Here is a 21,570-nt window from a genome sequence, read left to right on the forward strand (position 1 = left end):
AAAAAAGGAAAGAAAGAAAAGGAAGGAAAGAGAGAGAGAGATAAATACCCATTTTACAGCATCGTTTATAAATGGTGAACAAAAAACAGCTAGAAGTAGGTCTAGATCATTGGTCCTCAAATAGCAGACCCCTCCCAGGGACATTTAGCAATATTAGAGGCACTTTTTGTTGTCATGAGTGGAGGGGGCCTACTTCATCTAGTGAACAGAGGCCAGGGATGCTGCCAAACATCTTATAAATGCACAGGACGGCAACCACAACAAAGAATTATCTGGACAAAAAAAATTAGATTAGAAAGCCCTTGTCCAGAAGAAGGGATAGAATCTGACTTGGTCCTGCCCCAGCTATACTGTTTAGGAGCTGTGTCCCTGAACAAATCTCTAAGCCTGGCTCCTCTGTAAAAGTTATGGATCCATTCATCTGCTGATTCATTCATTCATTCATTCACTTAACAGATATTTTCCAGGAAATGGAGAGAAACAGCAAAGAACAAGACCTGATCTAACCCCAGAGAGTAGTGAAAATTAAATAAGAAAATTGGTATAAAAGCCCTTTATAATTTTGAGGTGCACAACAGACCCAAGGTAGAAATACTGATTTGTAAATAACACGAGGTGATGCATATAAGTGCTCACTTTCTAGCTATTTATTGTCTTTCATCTATTCTGAGAAGTACAGACTTTTCTTTTTCATATTTTAATATCTCTAAACTCAGTATGCATACATTAAAATGAAGTGCTTCACAATCACCGTCAGCCAGGCGGCAGTCACGCCCCCAGCAGTCACTGTAGTCAGTCACTGATTACCTGAGTGCAAACTTGGTCAGTGGCACTAATTCCTGGTGGCACTAAAACTGAGACAGAATAGGGAATTAGGGTAACCAAGGGTTAGGGCATGGGCTCAGCAACGAGGACTTCCACTCACCAAGGCTGACCTGGCTACAACCACTGCTGAGTGCCCAATTTACCAGCAGCAGAGACCAACACTGAGCCCTTGATATGGCACCATTCCTTGGTTCTTGGCAAGATTAGGCAGCATAGAGGCCACATCCTCACTCCTGTGATAACAAGACAGAAGTTTCTATTTCAGCCTCTAATTGGCTGCGGGCAGTCTCCACTTCAGCCTCTGATTGGTCATGGGCCAAGTCTGCACTTCAGCCTCTGACTGGTCGTGGGCCAATTATTCATAAGGTGTAACCCTCCGAAGGGCACCTACGGGTGTTACCAAAATTCTTCTAGCTTAACTTAAACCCTAAAAGACACATGCACACGTATGTTTATTGCGGCACTATTCACAATAGCAAAGACTTGGAATCAACCCAAATGTCCATCAATGGCAGACTGGATTAACAAAATGTGGCACATATACACCATGGAATACTATGCGGCCATAAAAAAGGATGAGTTTGTGTCCTTTGTAGGGGCATAGATGCAGCTGGAAACCATCATTCTTAGCAAACTATCACAAGAACAGAAAACCAAACACCACATGTTCTCACTTATAGGTGGGAACTGAACAATGAGATCACCTGGACTCGGGAAGGGGAACATCACACACCGGGGCCTATCACGGGGAGGGGGGAAGGGGGAGGGATTGCATTGGGAGTTATACCTGATGTAAATGACGAGTCGATGGGTGCTGATGAGTTGATGGGTGCAGCACACCAACATGGCACAAGTATACATATGTAACAAACCTGCACGTTATGCACATGTACCCTAGAACTTAAAGTATAATTAAAAAAAAAAAAAGAAAGAAAAGAAAAAGAAACACTTAACTATTCAATGACTACAGAAAGGTTATATGAACTTGATCTATATTATATTTGTAATGAAATAATTTTTCATCTTTAGAGAATCAGGTTGTTGGCACAACAAAAATGTTGTATAATACACTGTATTAATAATAGCACACTAAATAGAAAAAAAAAATTGTAATTGCGGCTCTTGAGCCTCTTGCCCAGCCTGTTGGTGCTCTGTAGAGTGTACTTTCACTTAAATAACTCTGTGCTTGTATTGCTTACAGCGTTGTTTCATTCTTTTGTTGCTTTCTGCGTTTTGTGTTGCTCTGTTCGTACACTTTGTTCAATTCTTTGTTCAACGTGCCAAAAACCTGGAAAACTCACAGTCAAGACTTTCCATCTGGTGGAAACCTCTCAGTGTTCAGTCAAGGAGCCATCAGAAGATCACTTAGGAAAGGATCAAGAGCCCTGATGTTGTTTGAAGCTTTCCATGGATATCTTATGGTAGGAGCAAGAATGCACTGAAATTGGTTTAGATACTTTCAGGTGGCTCACACTGTTAAAGAATGTCTTTCCCCACCTGGAGCCCAAACCCACCTGGTCTCACCCCTTGGAGACACACAGGCAGACCTACCTCTCAGCTAAGCCAGAGGTTCTCAACCCAGACCGCACATTAAAATAAATTAGCAAGTTTTTACATCACATGTTCTCACTTATTTGTGGGATCTAAAAATCAAAACAATTGAACTCACGGACATAGAGAGCAGAAGGATGGTTACCACTGGCTGGAAAGGGCACTAGGGACCTGAGAGGGAGGTGGGGTTGGTTAATGGGCACAAAAAAAAAAAAAAAAAAATAGTTACAAAGAATGATTGAGACCTACTATTTGTTAGCACAACAGGTGACTATAGTCAATAATAACTTAATTGTACATTTAAAAATAACTGAAAGAATGTAATTGGATTGTTTGTAACACACAGGATAAATGCTTGAGGAAACAGATACCCTATTCTCCATAATGTGATGATTTCACATTGCATGCCTGTATCAAAACATCTCACAGCCAGGCGCGGTGGTTCACGCCTGTAATCCCAGCACTTTGGGAGGCGGGTGGATTACCTGAGGTCGGGAGTTCAAGACCAGCCTGACAAACATGGAGAAATCCCGTCTCTACTAAAAATACCAAATTAGTCTGACATGGTTGTGCATGCTTGTAATTCCAGCTACTCGGGAGGCTGAGGCAGAAGAATCGCTTGAACCCAGGAGGGGGATGTTGCAGTGAGCAGAGATCGTGCCATTGCACTCCACCCTGGGCAACAAGAGCGAAATTCCATCTCAAAAAAAAAAAAAAACAAACAAATCTCATGTACCATATAATATATACAACTACTACATACCCACAAAAATTGAAAATTTAGTGAGTTTTTAAAAATACTAATACCTGGGTTCCACTCCAAATCAAGTAAGAAGCTCTGGGGTGGGCCCAAGCATCTGTATTTTTTAATGTCCCACCCTAGAAATTCTGATTGAATGGTCCAGAGTGCAGCCTGGGCCGTGGGCTTTTTCAGTATTCTTCAGGAGATTCTAACATGCAGCCAGAGTGAGACTTGCTGAGGAAAGCCTTCTCTGACCGCCCGTAAGGAACCACCGCTTCCTTCTCTACCTCCTAACACAGTGGGTCTCTGCCGTGGCTGCACATGGGAACCATCTAAAGAATACTGACAAAACCCAATGCCTAGGCTGTACCCCAGACCATTCAATCAGAATTTCTGGGCTCAGACCAGGAATCAGTAATTGTTACAGTTCCCAGAGTGAATGCAATGCATAGCCAAGGCTGGAAGCACTGCCCTAAATCCCGCAGTACTTGATGGAAAATGCCTGCCTTCTTGAAGAGGGTCAACCTGCATTGACTGAAACTGCATCTATTTAAAACACATTTACATCCCACATTCTACCTCTCAGTATACATATTTGTGAACCAGCCTAATAGTTTATCTGTATCCACAAGACTTGGAAACTCTATATCCCTTTATAATACCCTACACATCACAGGTACTCAATGAAGAATGAACAGATGAACAAATAAATGGAAGGACATACATTTACTTTGTCAGGAATTATCTAATCACATGGGTGTCACAACTAATGTGCCAGTTTCAAAGACAAGGCAGAGATTTTGTAGTTTAAAAATCGTTACAAAATAATAGGTTACTGATCAGGTAGAGGTCCTGACCTCGAAAGCCAAAGGTAGAAACAAAAATAGGATGTTTTACAAAGATATAAATGTTTAATTCCAAGGTAAGGCCACAGCTCACAGCTGTCAGTTTTTTGTGTTTTAGTACATTTAAGAGGGAAAATGTGGTACTAAAAATTCAGTATAGTTCCAACAGCTTAATTACATAGACATAACTTTGAAAAGTAATGCATTGTCCTTGTAGACAATGAAGGATATAAGTAGAGGAAGCTGAGTTCTTCAGAATTTGTTTGTCAACAAAGGGCCATTGTTTGTTACTTTTCAATACTATTTATTCTCCAGAGCTGTTTTTTTCAGCCCTAGACTGTCACCACAAATTCAATAATCTTAATGTAATCTTTGTTTTAATATAGTGCTCAGAGAGTTCCACATCTGATTCAAAAATAGCTTGAGGCATGACCAAGTTTGTTAATTTCTTTTAAAGCTACATTGATGAGAGCGGGACCAGGGAAAACGTGCACGTGCTTGGCGCGTTACTGCGTGTCAAGGCCCATGGCCTGCTCCATGGCTCGAGTGTCCTCTGCGGGCGGTTCGGGCAGATCCAACATGGTGGAAGAGGCATCCCTGGGATTCCCAGTAACCAACATCCAGTGGTTCCTTGGTTTTTCAACTCTGTGTGAATCCAGGTATGTGTGAGCTACAACCTCAGCCTCCTTTCCAAAATAGGTGCTGTAGCAAGAGAGAATCAATTGTGGTTTGAAACTGAATAACAACTCTCAATAAGCTGTTATTAATAATTTAATCTCAAAAGTACCTTAAGAAGTGGATTGCTGGATAAAGCCCTAGGGAACTCTAAAATGGGATATGTTTGCAGGGAGGTTGCACCCTATTTAGGCAAGGATTAGGCCAGTGGGACCCCATTAGAACTAAAATCCTCTTGTAGGGCAAGAACTTGTATAAAAGAAGGGGCTCTAATATAATTTTTCACACCATCGAAGTTCTATGTGGCAGTATTTCATCAGCAAAGGACATTTTTTGTATGTGCAGCCATATACTGTCAATTGAGCTTCTTTGCTTATATTCACGGCCCCCAGCCCCAATCACAGCATTTTGTTGTGCCCTGAAATACAATACCTTAAGAAAAGATGCCGGTGGGCTGCCAGTCCCCGATTTGTGTGACAGTGATTGATGAGAATTTTAGCATTTGCCTTAACAAATAAAGAAAATGTGTTATTAGCATTCTAATTTTTTTTTTTTTTTTGCTTTTGCTTTTAGGGAAGCAAAAAATTTGAAATTACACTATACATTATTCAATTATATAAATTATATATATTCACAGGAAAAAATTACATATATTCACAGTCATGTGCCACTTCATGACATTTCAGTTAGCAAAGGACCACCTATGCGACCACATGTACGACCATAAGACCTTATTTTTACTGTACCTTTTCTGTGTTTAGATGCACAAATACTTACCATTGTGTTAGTTACCTACAGTATTCAGTACAGTAACATGGGGTACAGGTTTGTAGCCTAGGAACACGAAGCTATCCCATGTAGCTTTGGTGTATACTAGGCTATGCCATCTAGGTTTCTGTAAGTATATTTACGATGTGTAAATCAAAGAAAATTATTGAGGCGAGTCTCAATTATTTTAAGAGGTTTATTTGCCAAGGTCAAGGACACGCCCACCAAAAAGAACACAGAACAACAGGAAAACTTGGTGGTCCATGTTTTTTCCCAAAGAGGGTCTGTGGACCTCAATATTTAAAGTGAAAAGAGCGGGTACTGGGGGGAAGAGGAAGAAAGGAAAAAACAACAACAACAACAACAAGAAGGGTAAATAAAAGAGGCAAGCAGTTGCGTTCTTTTGAGTTTTCTGTCAGTGTTCTCCGAATACACATTTTACATGTGAGAGGGGGGTAGAGGAATAGTTACTTATGCATTCCTCTTGGGCTCAGTGAATCTGCATTTTTACATAAGATGAAATAAACATAGGGCAGAGGGAGCATTCATACATGCCTTTGTCTCAGGTGAGCAGAAGGATGCCTTTTAATTCTGTCCTTTGTCCCATACTGTGAAGAGAAGCTATTGCTTTACATTGTAAATGGGTAACATTCCACATAACTGTTTTAAGGTAAAGATCTGGGGACCCACGAGGAATTTCCTACTGGGCAAATTGTGAGGGATGTATGTAGCTTTAAAATATATATATGTATATATATTATATATATGTATATATATTGTGTGTGTGTGTGTGTGTGTGTATTTAGCTATCCTATTTAAGAGCAAAATGGGAGGCAGGTTTGTGTGACCCCATTCCCAGCTTGACTTTTGCTTTGACGTAGTGAGTTTAGGTCCCAAGATTGATTTTCCCTTCACAATGTCCACACAATGACAAAATCATTGTCAGGTGACCACGATTGCCTAATGATGCATTTTTCAGAACTTATTCCCATCGTTGAGTGACACTTGACTGTACATATATTTATACAGACACAGAAAAATGTAGATGCCAAACCATAATGGATGGATGAAATATATTATTGTAGATATCTGTATGATGAAATCATCACTCAAAGTTATACTGGAGAAGATCTTTGCCACACAAGATATGGTCAATGGTGTTATTCAATGGAAAAAAAGAAGTATCTTCATGATGTCCTATCTTGTAAAAAGAAATGATAAGCAATGGCTTTCTCTGGAAGTGGAACTACTGGTAATTTTCATATTATTTTTGTGCTTTCCTGACTTTTCATAAGTGAACATATGTTTATAATCAGGAAAAATATATACTATTTCAAAATCCTGACTCATGTAAGCTAAAAGCTGTGTAAGAAAGAAAAAGCAGCCCTGCCATCCAGGGGTTGGCCTGGCACTCACAAGTAGGCCTTAGTGTTCTCCTGGAAACAGAATCAACTTCACAGAATGTCCACATCAGACAAGGCCACTCTGTGATCATGAGGGGTCAAAACAAAAACAAGAGCACTCTATAATCATATCTGAACACACATAAAACACAAACATTGGCTAAGCCACTAAATACCAAATACCAGCCTCTCCCAGCTAATATGAGCGACTGACTGCTGCTTCTTTACTAATGACAGCTTTGTCCTCACTCTAGTCTGGCCCTCCCTAGAGATAAGATTTATTGCAATAAATAATCATAGAATTACCCCGACTTCCTTATAGCATCCAGTCCGGAGCGAAGCCTTACTTCTTGGGATTCTCTCTAACACCATCCAACCAAAGCCCAAATTCTATAAGCATCCTAACACCCTCTTACATGCTTCCCCAGGGTGTGTGTTCTCCCTCACTGCAATAAGTAATCCACCTAACCTGTTAAAACACAGTTGTTGCTGGTGGTCTTTCTAGCCAGAGATCCTTGACATGTGCAAAGTAGCTCAGACAGGTTTGGGTTTCCCATTTGCAGATGTGTAACCATGTCTCAGTGAGGCTTGGGGAGACTTTCCTCAAGTCATAAGGTGAATCAGTAATGGAGAAAAGAACTCCTGGTGCCTGGAACACTGACTGCTCCCTTAACCTCTAAAAAAACTGGCAGCAATAACAACATAACAACAGTCATGACAACAAGAAACACTTGTGAGTGTCTTCTATGAGCCAGGCACTTTTCGAATTAACACTCTAAATGTACTAACCATTTAGTCTTCACAAAACCTCAGAAGGTAGGTACTATTAACACCACAAATTTAGATAGGGAAACTGAAGCACTGACAGTTTAAATTGTGGAACTAGAAGGTAATTCTCAGAAGAGCAAAGCTTAGCAAAGGACAGCTAAAGAGAAAAATTTGTAAAGCCTGTTTCATTGTAGATAATATATATGTCCTCCATGCTTGGAGAAAGAACTTTGTGAAGTCAGGGTCCACTTGGCAGAGGTGAGGGACAGGCATGCTGCGTCAGATGGACTCAGTGGCCTGCAACCACGGCCACTTCCTGGTCGGTAGCAAGCAAACCCTGGCCATGCTTGCTACTAATTCCATACTCAACGCAGTGGCTGCCAACACATCTTCATTCTGTTTGCTGGATGCCTCATGAGCAGGAAAGCCTCTGGCCCTTGAAATAGGGAGGCCTACTCTGTGCCCACAAGACCCCCTGACCTTCTCATCAGGACCATGCTTCAGGTTCCAGTCCCATGGGTCCCAGCATCCGGAGAAAATGTCGCACAGTGACAATGAGAATGATGCTGTCCTGCAGGACCACTGCATTGATTGTGTGGCTACCCTGCTGTCTCCTTGGCTTCTCCAAACTCCATTTTTTTTTTTTTTTTTTTTTTTTGAGACAAGGTCTCACTGTTGATCAGAGTGGAGTCCAGTGGCACAATCAGGGCTCACAGCAGCCTCAACCTCCCAGGTTCGGGTAATCCTCCCACCTCAGCCTCTCAAGTAGCTGGGACTACAGGCGCTCACCACTATACCTGGCTAATATTTATTCATTTATTCATTTGTTCATTTATTTTAAGACAGAGTCTCACCTTGTCACCCAGGCTAGAGTGCAATGGTGCAATCTTGGCTCACTGCAACCTCCGCCTCCTGGGTTCAAGAGATTCTTATGCCTTAGGCACCTGAGTAGCTTTGATTACAGGTGTGTGCCACCACATCTGACTAATTTTTGTATTTTTTGTAGAGACAGGGGTTTCGCCATGTTGCCCAGGCTGGTCTTGAACTCCTAGCCTCAAGAGATCCGCCTGCCTTAGCCTCCCAAAGTGCTGGGATTGCAGGTGTGATCCACCACACCTGGCCTCAAACTCCTTAAAAATTAGGACTTACCAGAGGCCTTAGTGAAAACAGTGCAAAGGAAGCAGTGTCACAACCCTTACAGTCGCACATCAGTGGTTCTTAACCTGATATCAGGGGCAGGGCCTGAGCTTTTTAGCTCCTGAAGTGATTCTCATGTGCAGCCAGAGCTGAGAAACTCTAATGCAGGATGCTGCCATGGGGTAAATTGGTGCCTTCCAAACTTGTGTAATAAATGGAAAAGAGAGAGAAAGTCATAAGGCATTTGAGCTGTAAGTCTGTGTGTTATGCATGGAAAATAAAAAAGACAGAAAAGAGAGAGAAAGTCATAAGGCATTTGAGGTATTTGAGCTATAAGTCTGTGTTTTATAGACAGGAATAAATTGCATTCATTTCATAGCATAGGCACCCACGTCTTCCCGATGCTGCACTCACCGGGACGGGGAAGCCTTCATATTCCAGGCGTAACTGGGGGTCAGGGAAGGCAGCCTGCCAGCAGTTCATATGGGAGACCTCATCTGTTAGGTACACTTCCTGGAGCCAAGACCTCTTAGACGATTTCAGGAGGGTCCTGTGGTCACTTGATAAATACAACTGAAAATGACAGCAAGCAGATGCTCTACATCAGAGCTCTGTAAAAAGCTGGGGAATAAAGAAGCAATTGACTGACTGGATGGCAAGCACATTCAAAGCAATTCTCAAAAACTGTGTTCTTACTGATTGTATGAGAAAGCACAATTTTCCTCTACCTTAGGTACGCCATCTGGCATGCTGAGACCAAGACACACACATACACGCACTCACATCTCCAACTACTTTTCCTTCCTCTGAATACCAAACTCAATCTTCCTCTCTCCTTCCTACTCCCTGTCCCCTGTAACCCTTCAGCATATAGGAACTGGATCAATGGGGTTTTTTGTTTTGTTTTGTTTTGTTTTTGTTTTGAGACAGGGTCTCATTCTGTTGCCCAGGTGGGAGCACAGTGGCAATCACGGTTCACTGCAGCCTCCAACTCCTGGGCTCAAGCAATCCTCCCACCTCAGCCTCCCGAGTAGCTGGGACTGCAGGTGCACATCGCTATGCCAAGCTAATTTTTTTATTTTTTGTAGAGATAGGATCCCACTGTTTCCCGAGCTGGTCTTGAACTCTTGGTCTCAAGCAATCCTCCTACCTTGGCCTCCCAAAGTGCTCGGTTTATAGGTGTGAACGACCATGCCCAGCCATGAACTAATATTTTATTTAATATAAATGATGGTGCATTAAACTCATCACATGAAATGAATTATTCTTCAAATCAATATCCTCACAGCTGATATTCATTTGTGAGCCTCCAAGGTGACCCACACCCCTCTGGAATTGATGTCCATGCTGGAAATTTATGTTGGCTATCTGGCTGCCTGTAACTTGCCAAGAAACTACCCCCATCCTGCTGAAAAGTCCAAAATCTTAGTTCTTTGCTAGTTCTTCACTGGTTAAGCCCCACCCTGAATGTGGCAGTAGTTTCTGCATATTTTGATGGGTTTCCAATAAGCACCTTTCCCATGCAAGGCTGTGCTGTAAGGCACTGTGGGCAAGGCAGAGGTGAGTTACTATCCTCATAGGTTCTCCACCTAGCAGAAGAGGTGATTGAGCACAGAAATGGGAAGCACCTGCATGTACCTTTCTGGTTAGGGAGGTCCAGCAGATTTGCAATGAGCTGGGGGAGGCAGAGGTAGGAGTATAGTACTTTCCTGGGGGATCAAAAGAGGCTCTGAGGAGGAAGCTGGAAAGCCAGAGCCGGTGAGCACAGAGAGGGTGAGGATGTATTATAGAGGGCCCCAGATGCCACAGCAAACAGCCAGAATTTGGCAATGGGGAGCCACTGCTGACTCCAGTGAGGATGGGCGGTGACCAGACCTGTGCTTGTAAAAGATCAACCTGAAAAATGAAAAATAATAATAATAAATTTTAAAAATTTAAATTTAAATTTTAAAAAAAAAGGTCAACCTGGCAGCACCCTGTCTAGTATGGTCTGAAGTCAGGATAGACTAAAAGGGCAAAACAGTGGGACCTGGGCTGCTGAGGGGCTGCACTGGGCATAAGAAACAGGCCAAAGTGCAGTATGAAGGGAGAACAGTGCCTAGGAATGGAGGAAGAGACCTGGTAATCAGCTGGACGTGGGTGGGGAAGGGAGATGAGCCTAAAGTAGATTCGCCATTGGCCCTGGATGCTGGTGCCTTTCAGAGCAACAAGAAAACCAGAACTTAAAAAGGCAAATAAGGTCAGGCACAGTGGCTCATGCCTATAATCCCAGCATTTTGGGAGGCTGAGGCAGGAGGATCACTTGAGGTCAGGAGTTCAAGACAGTCTGGCCAACATGGTGAAACCCTGTCTCTACTAAAAATAGAAAACTTAGCCAGGTGTGGTAGCAGCCGCCTATAATCCCAGCTACGCAGGAAGCTGAGGCATGAGAATTGCTTGAACCCTGGAGGCAGATGCTGCAGTGAGCCGAGATTGCACCACTGCACTCCAGCCTAGGTGACAGAGTGAGACTCCAACTTAAAAAAAAAAAAAAAAAAGGCAAATAATATCTGTCTCACATCACAAACTCCTTTGTTCACCTAAAGTAACACAATAATAAAATCAGGAGCTAACCCAGAAGGGCCACTCTTTCACCAATGCTTCTATGAATGCCCAGAAGGGCTTGCTAATTCAAAGACAAGAAACCAAAATTTGGGGTATAAGAATTGGAGAAGAGAGAAAATTGTCATCATTTGAAGATTAAATGACTGTCTACCTAGAAAACATAAAAGAATCAACTGAAAAAACTATAGAATTAATAAGAGTAAGTTATTTCATCAAAGGTGAATATAAAAATCAATAGCCTTCTTATATTTTTATAAGATAAATTATCCTTTATTCTATAAAATGTTCTATCCTTACTCTATCAAAAGGACCTCTCCACAATAGCATCTGAAAATACAAGGTACCAAGGAAAACCCCTTAACAAAATCGTTGTCAAATCCATGTAAAGGAAAACACAAAATCTTACTTGGGTGATAGAAAATTTTGCTGAGAGAATAAATGGAGAGACATCCCAGAAGAATAAATATGACAAAGTTACTAAATATGTGAATTTACTTCATTTTACAATGCCAATCAAAATATAATACCAAGTAATCTTTTCCCCACAGGGGCAGAGGGACTTGGAAAAAATAACCATTACATTTAACTGAGAAACTAATTCCTAACATAATTCAGACAAAGAAGTGTAATGAGAGGCAACTAGCCCTATGAGCTGTTGAGGTCACAGGGCTATGAGCCCTATCATAAAGCTCTAATAATTAAGACACTATAGTCCTAGAATAAAAATAGACAAGTGGGCTGGGTGCAGTGGCTCACGCCTGTAATCCCAGCACTTTGGGAGGTGGAGGCAGGAGGATCACTGGAACTTGAGTTCAAGACCATGGCCAATAATATCTGTTATTGCAGAGATGGCGAAACTCCGTCTCTAAAATAAATAAATAAATAAATAAATAAATCATGTATTTTAAAAACTTAGCCAGGTATAATGGTGTGCACCTGTGGTCCCAGCTACTCGGGAGGCTGAGGCAGGAGAATTGCTTGAGCCTGGGAGGTGGAAGCTGCAGTGAACCATGTTCGTGACACTACTCCAGCCTAAGTGAGAGAGTGAGATCCTGTCTCAAAAAAAAAAAAAAAAAAAAAAGAAAGAAAGAAATAGACAACTAGAGCTTAATGGATCCAAATAGAAAGCTCAGAAGGAGAGGGTGGTATATACAGTAATTTAATGTATGCTAAGGGAAATGTCATGCATCTGTAGAGAAAGGAATAATCATTCAAGAGATAATGGATATAATTGATCAGTAATCTGGGACAAAATGAGATACTCACATAAAACCCTTTATCAAAATAAATCCCAAGTTGATTAAATAATAAATGTAAGCAAAAGTCAAATTGCAAACATCTAGAAGCTAATTCAAGTTTTTATTTTTATCAGATCTCTAAAGCAGTCTTTAAAACTTAAAAGCAATGGAAGGAATTACAGAGAAAAACACTGATACATTTTACTCAAAAATATAATATTAGAACAACTATAACTTAAAAGCCAAGCAGCAAACGGAAATCTTAGCAACACATATGACAAAATTTAGTAATCAATGGTATATAAACCCAAATCAACACAAAGGCAAAAAACGAATGATTTGCAGGAGAGAGGAGAGGGAGGGAGAAAGAAAAAAGAAGCAAGAGAGAAAGGAAGAGATAAGGGAAAGAGAACAAACTTAAAATACAGGAGAAATTACAAGTAGTACAACATTTACATATCATTTTTTCTCTTCATTTTGTTTGCTTGTCAAATTAGCAAAGTTTTAAATTATGATATTTAATACAATCAGTGAAGCAGTAGATGATCATTCCTATTGTTGCTGAGAGTGCAAATTGGTACAGCCCATTACAAAAAGAACTCTTTATATGTATCAATACTTTTAAATGTGTTCATATTCTTTGACTTAGTAATTCTTTGCCCAAAAATCTATCCTAAATGTAGAATTCCTAACTTGAAGTTTGAGAGGGGAAGCTTTAAGCGTTTATACACAAATGCACACTGGAATTTTACATATAAGAGAGAAATATTGGACCAAACCCAACTGCCCAAAAGTAGAAGAAAGGCTAGGTAAATAATGATACTGCCACACAATTATATATTATGCTCTCATTAAATGCATTTGTCATTTTAAAAAGCTTTAAAAATGCTATTTTAGAAAGAATAACCTATCTGTATATTTATCTAAGTTTTAACAAAATACATAGGAAAGTAAAAATAAGCCAAAATGTTAATGGTGCTAATCTCTGGTTAAGAGATGGTAATTTACTCCCTTTTTTCAATAAGTCAATACTTATCAGGCTGCAACTTACCATCTGTGGGGTGTCAAAGTTTAATTGGTAGCATTGTTTCTTCTTCTGCTGCTGCTGCTGCTTCTTCTTCTTCTTCTTCTTCTTCTTCTTCTTCTTCTTCTTCTTCTTCTTCTTTTCTTTCTTCTTGACACAGGGTCTCTTTTCTTCTTCTTCTTCGCCTGGCCCCTAGCTTCTTCTTCTTTTTCTTCTTCTTCTTTGACCACAGGTCTCTTTCTTCTTCTTCTTCTTCTTCTTCTTCTTCTTCTTCTTCTTCTTCTTCTTCTTCTTCTTCTTCTTCTTCTTCCTCCTCCTCCTCCTCCTCCTCCTCTTCTTCTTCCTCTTCCTCTTTTTTCCTCTTCCTCTTTCTTCCTCTTCCTCCTCCTCTTCCTCCTCCTCTTCCTCCTCATCTTCCTCCTCCTCCTCCTTCTTCTCCTTGTTTTGACACAGGGTCTCTTTTTGTCATCCAGGCTGGAGTACAGTGGTGCAAACTCTACAGTTTCTACCTTCTGGCTTAAGCAATCCCCCCACCTCAGCCTCATGAGTGTCTGGGACCACAGGAGCTCACCACCATACCTGGCCAATGTTTTTAAAATTTTTTGTTGAGATGAGGTCTCACTATGTTGCCAAGGCTGGTCTACAATTCCTGGCCTCGAGTGATCCTCTTGCCTTGGTCTCTCAAAGTGCTGAGATTACAGGCATGAGCCACTGCACCCAGCAGGCAGCATTGTGTTTTCTTAGTGGTATCAAAAATAATAATATTAATAACGCTACATTATATAGTAAATGAATTTTTAATTCAATAAAAAATGTGATATAGTACTAGCTCTGCTACTTGCTAACTGAGTGACTTGAGTCAGAAATCACTTAATCTCTTAGTGCCTCAGTGTTTCCACCAGTAAATTAAAGGTAAAATAGTCCCTACCTCAAAGGCATGTTTGGAGGATTAGGAGAGTTAAAATATGTGAAGCATTTACAACACTGCCTGGCATGTAGTAAGGTAGACTAATACTCACCATCTTATAGATGAGAAACAGGCTCAAAAGGCATTAAATAACTTACCCCAATTCCCATCCCATAGGTACACATCTGAAGTTCAAACCCAAATCTATCTGGTTCTATTATACTTCCTAATCCTCAAGGCTCCCTGATTTATGCAAATTTAAGCAACTCAAATTGTCCTTACTCCCATACTAGGCAAAAGTCTGATCATCAAAAGTTTAAATAAAAAACTTGGCAGATAATATGCCTTGCTAGCATTGGCAACATTTGACAGGTATCAGATGGCTATTAATGAATTCAATCATTAATTTACAGGTGGAAGTGATATAAACTTTTGCTTTTTGCCAGCTGCATTGTGAAATGGTTTTCCCCCCTTACATGTTAGCTTTTAAGGGTATAGTTTTTGTAATTTGGGAAGTTAAAAGGAAAGACTAGCTTGGCCCGAAACTGCCTGTGAAAAGCTGCAAGCTGAAACCATAGTGAAGTCAGGGATGGAGCCCATGTCTCTAGAGTTCTCTGTCCACTTGAGTAGATAGTTATGATCCCATTTTGGTGCAACAGAAAGGACTGATCCAAAGTAGATATGCAAAGTGATAACTCACCATTTTGTTGTCAAATCCTCCTGTTATCCCCAGGCAAAAGTCCTGCCCATATCTAAGGACTTGACCAGTGGCATCTCTGTGTACACTGTCCACGGACAATAAATATAATGTAAATGTAAACTCTCTGTATTGGAATCATTCTATGACTCTATGTTTATGCATGCAATTTTGTTTATAATCAGTTTTTTCGATAATTTATATTCACATACTGTAACTGAATTAAATAATTAAATAAAAGGTGTTTTCTTTTGGTCTCAAAATCCAGCTAGCACCCTACTCCCTACCCTGCACCATAGCTAGAACACAAAGCATCCCCACTTTGTGAGCCTCTGGTTAGAGTAAACTAAGCACGTCTTGCTAATGTATACTAAGGAATTCTGGTCAAGTGCTTTGACATCTTCAGAGAGAACCAAGGTAACACACTTGTAGACATTTAATACAGTTTCCTCTTAATCCTTCAGGAAACAGAGGTTGTGATCCATTTTTAGTTGTCTTAACATATGTATTCAAAAGAAATCTAAATTAGAACTTGAAGAACTGTCTATATATTCTTTTTTTCCCCCAGGCTGGTGTTTGGTGGTGCAATCTTGGCTCACTGCAACCTCCACCTCCCAGGTTCAAGTGATTCTCATGCTTCACTGACACAAGTAGCTGGAATTACAGGAGCCTGCCACCATGCCCAGCTCATTTTTGTATTTTTCGTAGAGATGGGGTTTCGACATGTTGGCCAGTCTGGTCTCGAACTCTTGACCTCAGGTGATCTGCCCACCTTGACTTCCCAAAGTGTTGGGATTATAGGCAGGAGCCACTGCACCTGGTCCGGGTCTATATATTCTTGCAATGCTTACATTGCTGTTATATGAATTAGTAATAGTTTTTCATTGTAATCATATATCTATTTCTTCCCTAAGGATTTAATTGTTCATTTTCAAAATCTCTTCAAGTACATTTTTAATGGACAGTTAACTTTAAAAGAGCAAATCCCATCTAGTGCCGCCTTGTATTAAACTATACATTTTTATTGTAAAAAATAACATAGCCATATTAAGAACAATGAAAACACTCAAATGAGCTCAAAGAGTTCCAAAACGTTATAGGGAAAAGCCACTTTGCTTCCAGGCAGAATATGAATTTAATTCCCTGGATCCAATACTCATGATTTAAGCATTTTGAATTGAACACAATTATCCTGCTGTCTAAGATAAAAAGGGATTGTAAAGTTCCCTTGACAATAACTCTCAAGGTAAGCAAAGCGAGATGAAAATCACGGAAAATGTTCACAAAACCTTTCCCTCCACTCAGCGGCTCCAATACCCAGGAATCTTTAAGCTGCAAGTGAAACATATTTATGATGAAAATGAACTGCAAATTAAAGTCTCTTTACCTCAAAATGATAAAAGTGTTTCTGCCAATTGGGGTCTTAGCTTGAACTGCGCTCAGGCCACAGGGTACCTCTAATTCATCTCTCAGATGGGACTGAATTTCATCTGGAGTCATACACAGGCTCAGGTCCCCACCCAGAAACACATCAGCTTCTGTGTCAGGATCATCAGGATTCACAAGCATCACCTTGTCACCGTAATGAATATAACCATCTTCAGTCATGGAAAGTTGCATCTACAATTTTAATAGTAGTTTATTACATAAGCCATGCAATTCCTCAACAGTCACGGCCAAGGCAATTTTCTTCCTTCTCAGACTAGTACCCATTTCATTCAGGATTTCACTTGAATCTTAGTTCCTTCTTCCTTTCCATTTGCCTTTGCCAAGGCAAAGCTCTCAGTAATCCCAAATGAAGCCAAATGAAGCTGGTGAAAATCACATGGATTTCCTCATTATTCTAGAAATTCAACATTCATTGAAAAAGTTGTCGATTACCAACTAAAGGGCATTTTACTTATTTATATATTAACTCATTTATTTCTTTATTTGTAAAATGCAGGTAAACATGATTTAGGGCAGACTTCCTTTATGTTTCTAAGATCTTAGAAGAATTTAAACATTGCAAAATTTGTTTTTAAAAACTGTTATTTTCCAAATGGTAACTCGGTTATGAAATTTTTTTCTTTACATATACTCACACAGAATTTGAAAACAATGTTTGAATTTAAAGTTACCGGTCTCAAAAGATTCTGTTTTAGTCTTCTACGTCTCTGTATGAGAAGTTTCCCCTTGTCTCTCTTCTCTAAGAAGTCTTTCATAAGCTCCTAGTTAAAGAGAAAATCAACAACAGTAGCCCTGAATAATACAGATGTTAGTATTAACAACTTTTAGGTCAGAAGCTCTTCCAAGTTGAAAACTCAAAATTTGAGGACAAAAAAAAGGAATGTGAGCATAATGGGAATGATGGAACATTTTTAGCATTACTTTAAATTTTTACTACATTATAGAATGTTTAGAAAAATGAGAAAGGCAAAACAAAGAAAAAGAAACATCACCAGTAATTACTCCAGCCAGATACCATCTTGAGTGACATTTGGAGGCCATGTCTCCCCTGCTGAGGTTTCCCTCGACTGTATGATGACTGACACTAGAAAGTCCACCCCTCCCCAACCTGACCCATACACGAATGGCTCAGAGCCTTGTTAAGACCACCTTGGGGGAATATAAGGCAGAGAGTACAATGTCAGTAAAAGGAACACTCAGGGTCATTTAAGAGGGCAAGTGTGGCAGGGTTGGAGTGGGGAGGGATATTATTTCTGCCTAGAGCCTGTGTTCTCACCTGGCCCACAGCCTGAGGCTGTCAGACTGTAAGGAATACGGGGGACTTAGTGGGACTCTAGGCTAAGCGGGAGACACAGGCCAGGGGCTTAAGAGTCAAGGTGCCCGACTTTGGGAGGCCAAGGGACCCGCAGAAAGAAAAGTCAGGGTGCTCGGAGTAGAGGTCAGTGAGACCTGGATTTGTTGGGCAGGTGAGACTCCTAGGGAGTTTAGAGATTGGGTGAGGGGGAAGGGCGGAGGGGCGGGGATTTTAGAGGTATTCACTGTATGCTGGATGAGAGAGGAGGCTTGAGGCGCTCAGAGCAGGGGACTGAACTTAGAGGAGGGTCTGGGAGTTCCTGAGCTGTGGGTCCGCGCCCGGCCACACCCTGCGTACCTCCTCCAGGTAGACGTCCTCGTTCCAGTTGCCTATCCGGACTCCCGGACCATACAAGTTCTGCGCCATCGCGCCTTGCTGTTCAGCAAGTGGGCCTCTCTCCGCCACCAGGTGTTAGCGTGGCCCGTCGCCATGACGACCCGGCCCGAGGCGATTGGTCAAGGTCCGGGACCCTACTGACCAATAAGTGACAGCGCGCAGCCTCTCCCCGGGGCGGGAGAGGGGGCGTCTGGGTCAGCGGCTGTCTGTGGCCCTCCAGCCCGCCCCACCTTCCACCTCTTAGATTTCCTTAACTGCAGGGCAGGCGAGAGGGAAAACCCTGGCTGACAAAGTGCTTGGAGAGAGAAATTTAAAACTTTCTTTCTTTTTATTAGAATCTAACCGAAAAGTGCTATCCAGTACCCCTTGCTTGTCGAGGCAGCAAACAAGAGCTTTTAAATGGAAACAGAGCTTGCTTGCAGCCTATTGTTTGTAATCAGCAGCAGCAGCAGCAGCAGCAGCAGCAATTTCGCCCTAATAAAACAATACCTGTTCAATGTAGACTTTTGGAAACCAAAATCGCATAGAAAGAAGAAGGGAGAATTAAAAATTTCAAGGCCTTAAAAGTAAGGCCCTGTTAGTATATTTCTGTTGATAGGTTTCTGAGGTTGTCCATATTTTTGCAGACTTGACAGCATTCTCCCTCCCTCCCTCCCTGGGTCTCAAAGTGAAAGGACGAGCCTGTGATTTGCATGAACTCTTAAGAAAACCAGACTCTGCTGTAGCCAGCATTATTAAAACAAAATATTATTTTATGGGGAGGGGAGGGATACTAGTTACCGTAGGACTACCGGAGGCTTGATGCTGATTGAATGCGTTCAGTAATTTACCTGTGTTTAGGGTCTAGTAAGACATGACTGAAATGGAAGACTTCGCTCCCTTCAGCAAACCCAGTCTAAAAAAAAAAAAAGATAATTCATGAAAACTAATTACTTCAGGAAGACTGTGAAAAGTGCAATTAAAGATGTGCTGATGGGCTGGCGTGGTGGTTCAAGCCTATAATCCAGCACTTTCGGAAGCCGAGGCAGGAGAATCACTGGAGCCCAGGAGTTCTAGACCAGCCAGGGCAACATAGTGAGACCCCATCTCCAATAAATATATATATATATACTGATGAAGGGCCATGGAGTTGAAGGATCCTTTCTGCCTTGAGGAACTGTGAGAATGGGAATTGGATGGCCTTTGAGTGGTGGGAGAGGGGCTGCTTTGGAGCTGAACTGGGAAGGATTTGAACTGGCAGGCTGAAGTGTAGAATAAAAATAGGTGCATTCCCCATACTGGTGAATCCACTAGCTTTGTCAATACATCACCACATTCGAGAATACTTCTGAAGGACACTCTGGACAAAGCAGTTAGATCAGATAGTATACCACTAACTGCATTTGATAAATTCAGAAATAGACTCAAAGAAGCTAGCAGTCTAAATTCAAACTGCTAAAAGTTGCTCGAAGAAAGGACTCAATCCAAACTTTCTGACTCCACAGTCATGTTTGTTTGTTTTTCCTTTTAAGTATTTTCATATTCCCCATAAAATCAAGAATAAAACAAGGCCGCTCTAGTCTCTACATTTTTTAACAAGGTTCTAATGATTGGGTCATTCAGTAAGTCCTTACAGTGATACAGCTTTGCTCCCACCTACTTCCTTAATGCTACTTTTGACAAGTATATTACATTTCTATACATAATAGACCCAACAATACAATTATACATAGTGTTTTATACAATTGCTTTAAATCACTTAGGAGAAGAAATATCTTTATTGGTGCTCTTTGGTATTTTTCTGTGAATACAAATTACTGCTTGGTGTTGTTTTCAACCTGAATAACTTCCTTTGATATTTCTTATAAATCAGGTCTGCTAGCAATACATTCTCTTGGTTTTTGCTTACCTTAATTTTTGTAAGATGCTTTTTCTAGATATATGATTCTTGGTTGATAGTGTTTCTTTCTTTCTTTCAATATTTTAAATATGCCATCCTACTACCTCTGGAATCCATTATTTCTTTTTCTTCCAAGACAGAGTCTCACTCTATCAACCAAGCTGGAGTGCAGTGGCACGATCTCGGCTCACTGCAACATCTGCCTCCCGGGTTCAAGTGATTCTCATGCCTCAGCCTCCCGAGTAGCTGGGACTACAGGCATGTGACACCATGCTCAGGTAATTTTTGTATTTTTAGTAGAGGTGGAGTTTTACCAGGTTGGTCATGCTGGTCTTGAACTCCTGACCTCAAGCGATCAGCCCTCCTCAGCCTTCCAAAGTGCTGGGATTACAGGCATGAGGCACCGTGCCCAACCATGGCCTCCATTATTTCTGATGAGAAATCAGCTATTAATCTTATTTTGCTTCCCTTACACATACTCTTGCTGCTTTCAATATTTTTTTTTTTGCCTTTATCTTTTAACATTTTAACTAGATATATTTGGATATTGATCTCTTTTCTTTTATCCTGCTTGAGCTGCCTGAATATGTAAATTAATGCTCTTTTCATCAAATTTGGGGAATTTTCAGACCTTATTGTTTGGAATATTTTTTCTGATCCTTTGTCTCTCTGATGTCTTTATGAAACTCCCATCACGTGTATACTAATGCACTTACTGATACTCTACACTCCTCCGAGATGCTATTTGTTTTTCTTCATTTTTTTTCTCTCTGTTCTTCAGATGGCATAATTTCTATTGATTTATCTTCAAGTTTGCAAATTTTTGTTTCGCCGGCTCAAACTTACTGCTGTATTCTGCTAGTGAATTTTTTATTTTGGTTATGGTACTTTTCAACTACAGAATTTACACTTGGTTATATTTTGTAATTTCTCTCTATTGATATTTTATGCTTCATAATGAAACACTATCATCATATCTTCCTTTAATTATTTAATCATGGTATTCCTTAGTTTTTTTTAACATATTTATAATGGCTGCTTTGAAGTCTTTGTCTGCTAAGTCCAACATTTGGGCTCTGTCAAAGGCAGTTTATGTGAGTCACATTTTTCTGTTTCTTTGCAGGTCTCATAATTTTTTTGGTTGAAAACTAGACATTTTAGATACAGGCATACATCATTTGATTGCAATTCACTTTACTGCACTTTGCAGATACTGATTTTTTTTTTTTTTACAAATTGAAGGTTTTTGGCAAGCCGTATCAAGCAAGTCTGTTGGAGCCATTTTTCCAACAGCATGTGCTCGCTTCGTGTCTCTGTGTCACATTCTGGTAATGCTCAAGATCTTTCAAACATTTTATTATATCTATA

The 21,570-nt window shown here is 40.6% G+C and overlaps 1 protein-coding gene across 3 annotated transcripts; it reads right to left on the reverse strand.

Annotated features, from left to right (window-relative positions):
* Positions 1-4,009: 4,009 nt before the first annotated feature.
* On the reverse strand, positions 4,010-18,436 carry CFAP161 (cilia and flagella associated protein 161). Of its 3 annotated transcripts, XM_021940817.2 has the most exons (8): positions 18,285-18,436; positions 17,305-17,394; positions 16,572-16,804; positions 15,188-15,272; positions 10,353-10,610; positions 9,129-9,287; positions 5,071-5,144; positions 4,010-4,665 (listed from the first exon to the last, which is right to left on the reverse strand). In XM_021940817.2, the coding sequence occupies exons 1-8, from the start codon at positions 18,351-18,353 to the stop codon at positions 4,470-4,472; spliced, it is 1,164 nt and encodes a 387-aa protein (XP_021796509.2). In that variant the 5' UTR covers positions 18,354-18,436; the 3' UTR covers positions 4,010-4,469. The 3 variants fall into 3 exon arrangements, with proteins under 3 accessions (XP_021796509.2, XP_021796510.2, XP_031524292.1); XM_021940818.2 differs by lacking the exon at positions 10,353-10,610; XM_031668432.1 differs by lacking the exons at positions 4,010-4,665; positions 5,071-5,144; positions 9,129-9,287 and adding an exon at positions 9,303-9,335.
* Between the last annotated feature and the right edge of the window lie 3,134 nt (positions 18,437-21,570).

This window comes from Papio anubis, chromosome 7 (assembly GCF_008728515.1).
Source record: "Papio anubis isolate 15944 chromosome 7, Panubis1.0, whole genome shotgun sequence".
NCBI classification, from domain to species: Eukaryota; Metazoa; Chordata; class Mammalia; order Primates; family Cercopithecidae; genus Papio; species Papio anubis.

Excerpts from the sequence above, each read along its gene's own strand:
- CFAP161 (XM_021940817.2), bottom strand. The coding sequence starts at position 18,353 with ATGGCGCAGAACTTGTATGGTCCGGGAGTCCGGATAGGCAACTGGAAC. Across the intron at positions 17,395-18,284 it reads AGGACGTCTACCTGGAGGAG|GAGCTTATGAAAGACTTCTT; the intron begins GTACGCAGGGTG and ends CTCTTTAACTAG. Across the intron at positions 10,611-15,187 it reads GAGGATTTGACAACAAAATG|GTTGATCTTTTACAAGCACA; the intron begins GTGAGTTATCAC and ends TTCATTTTTCAG.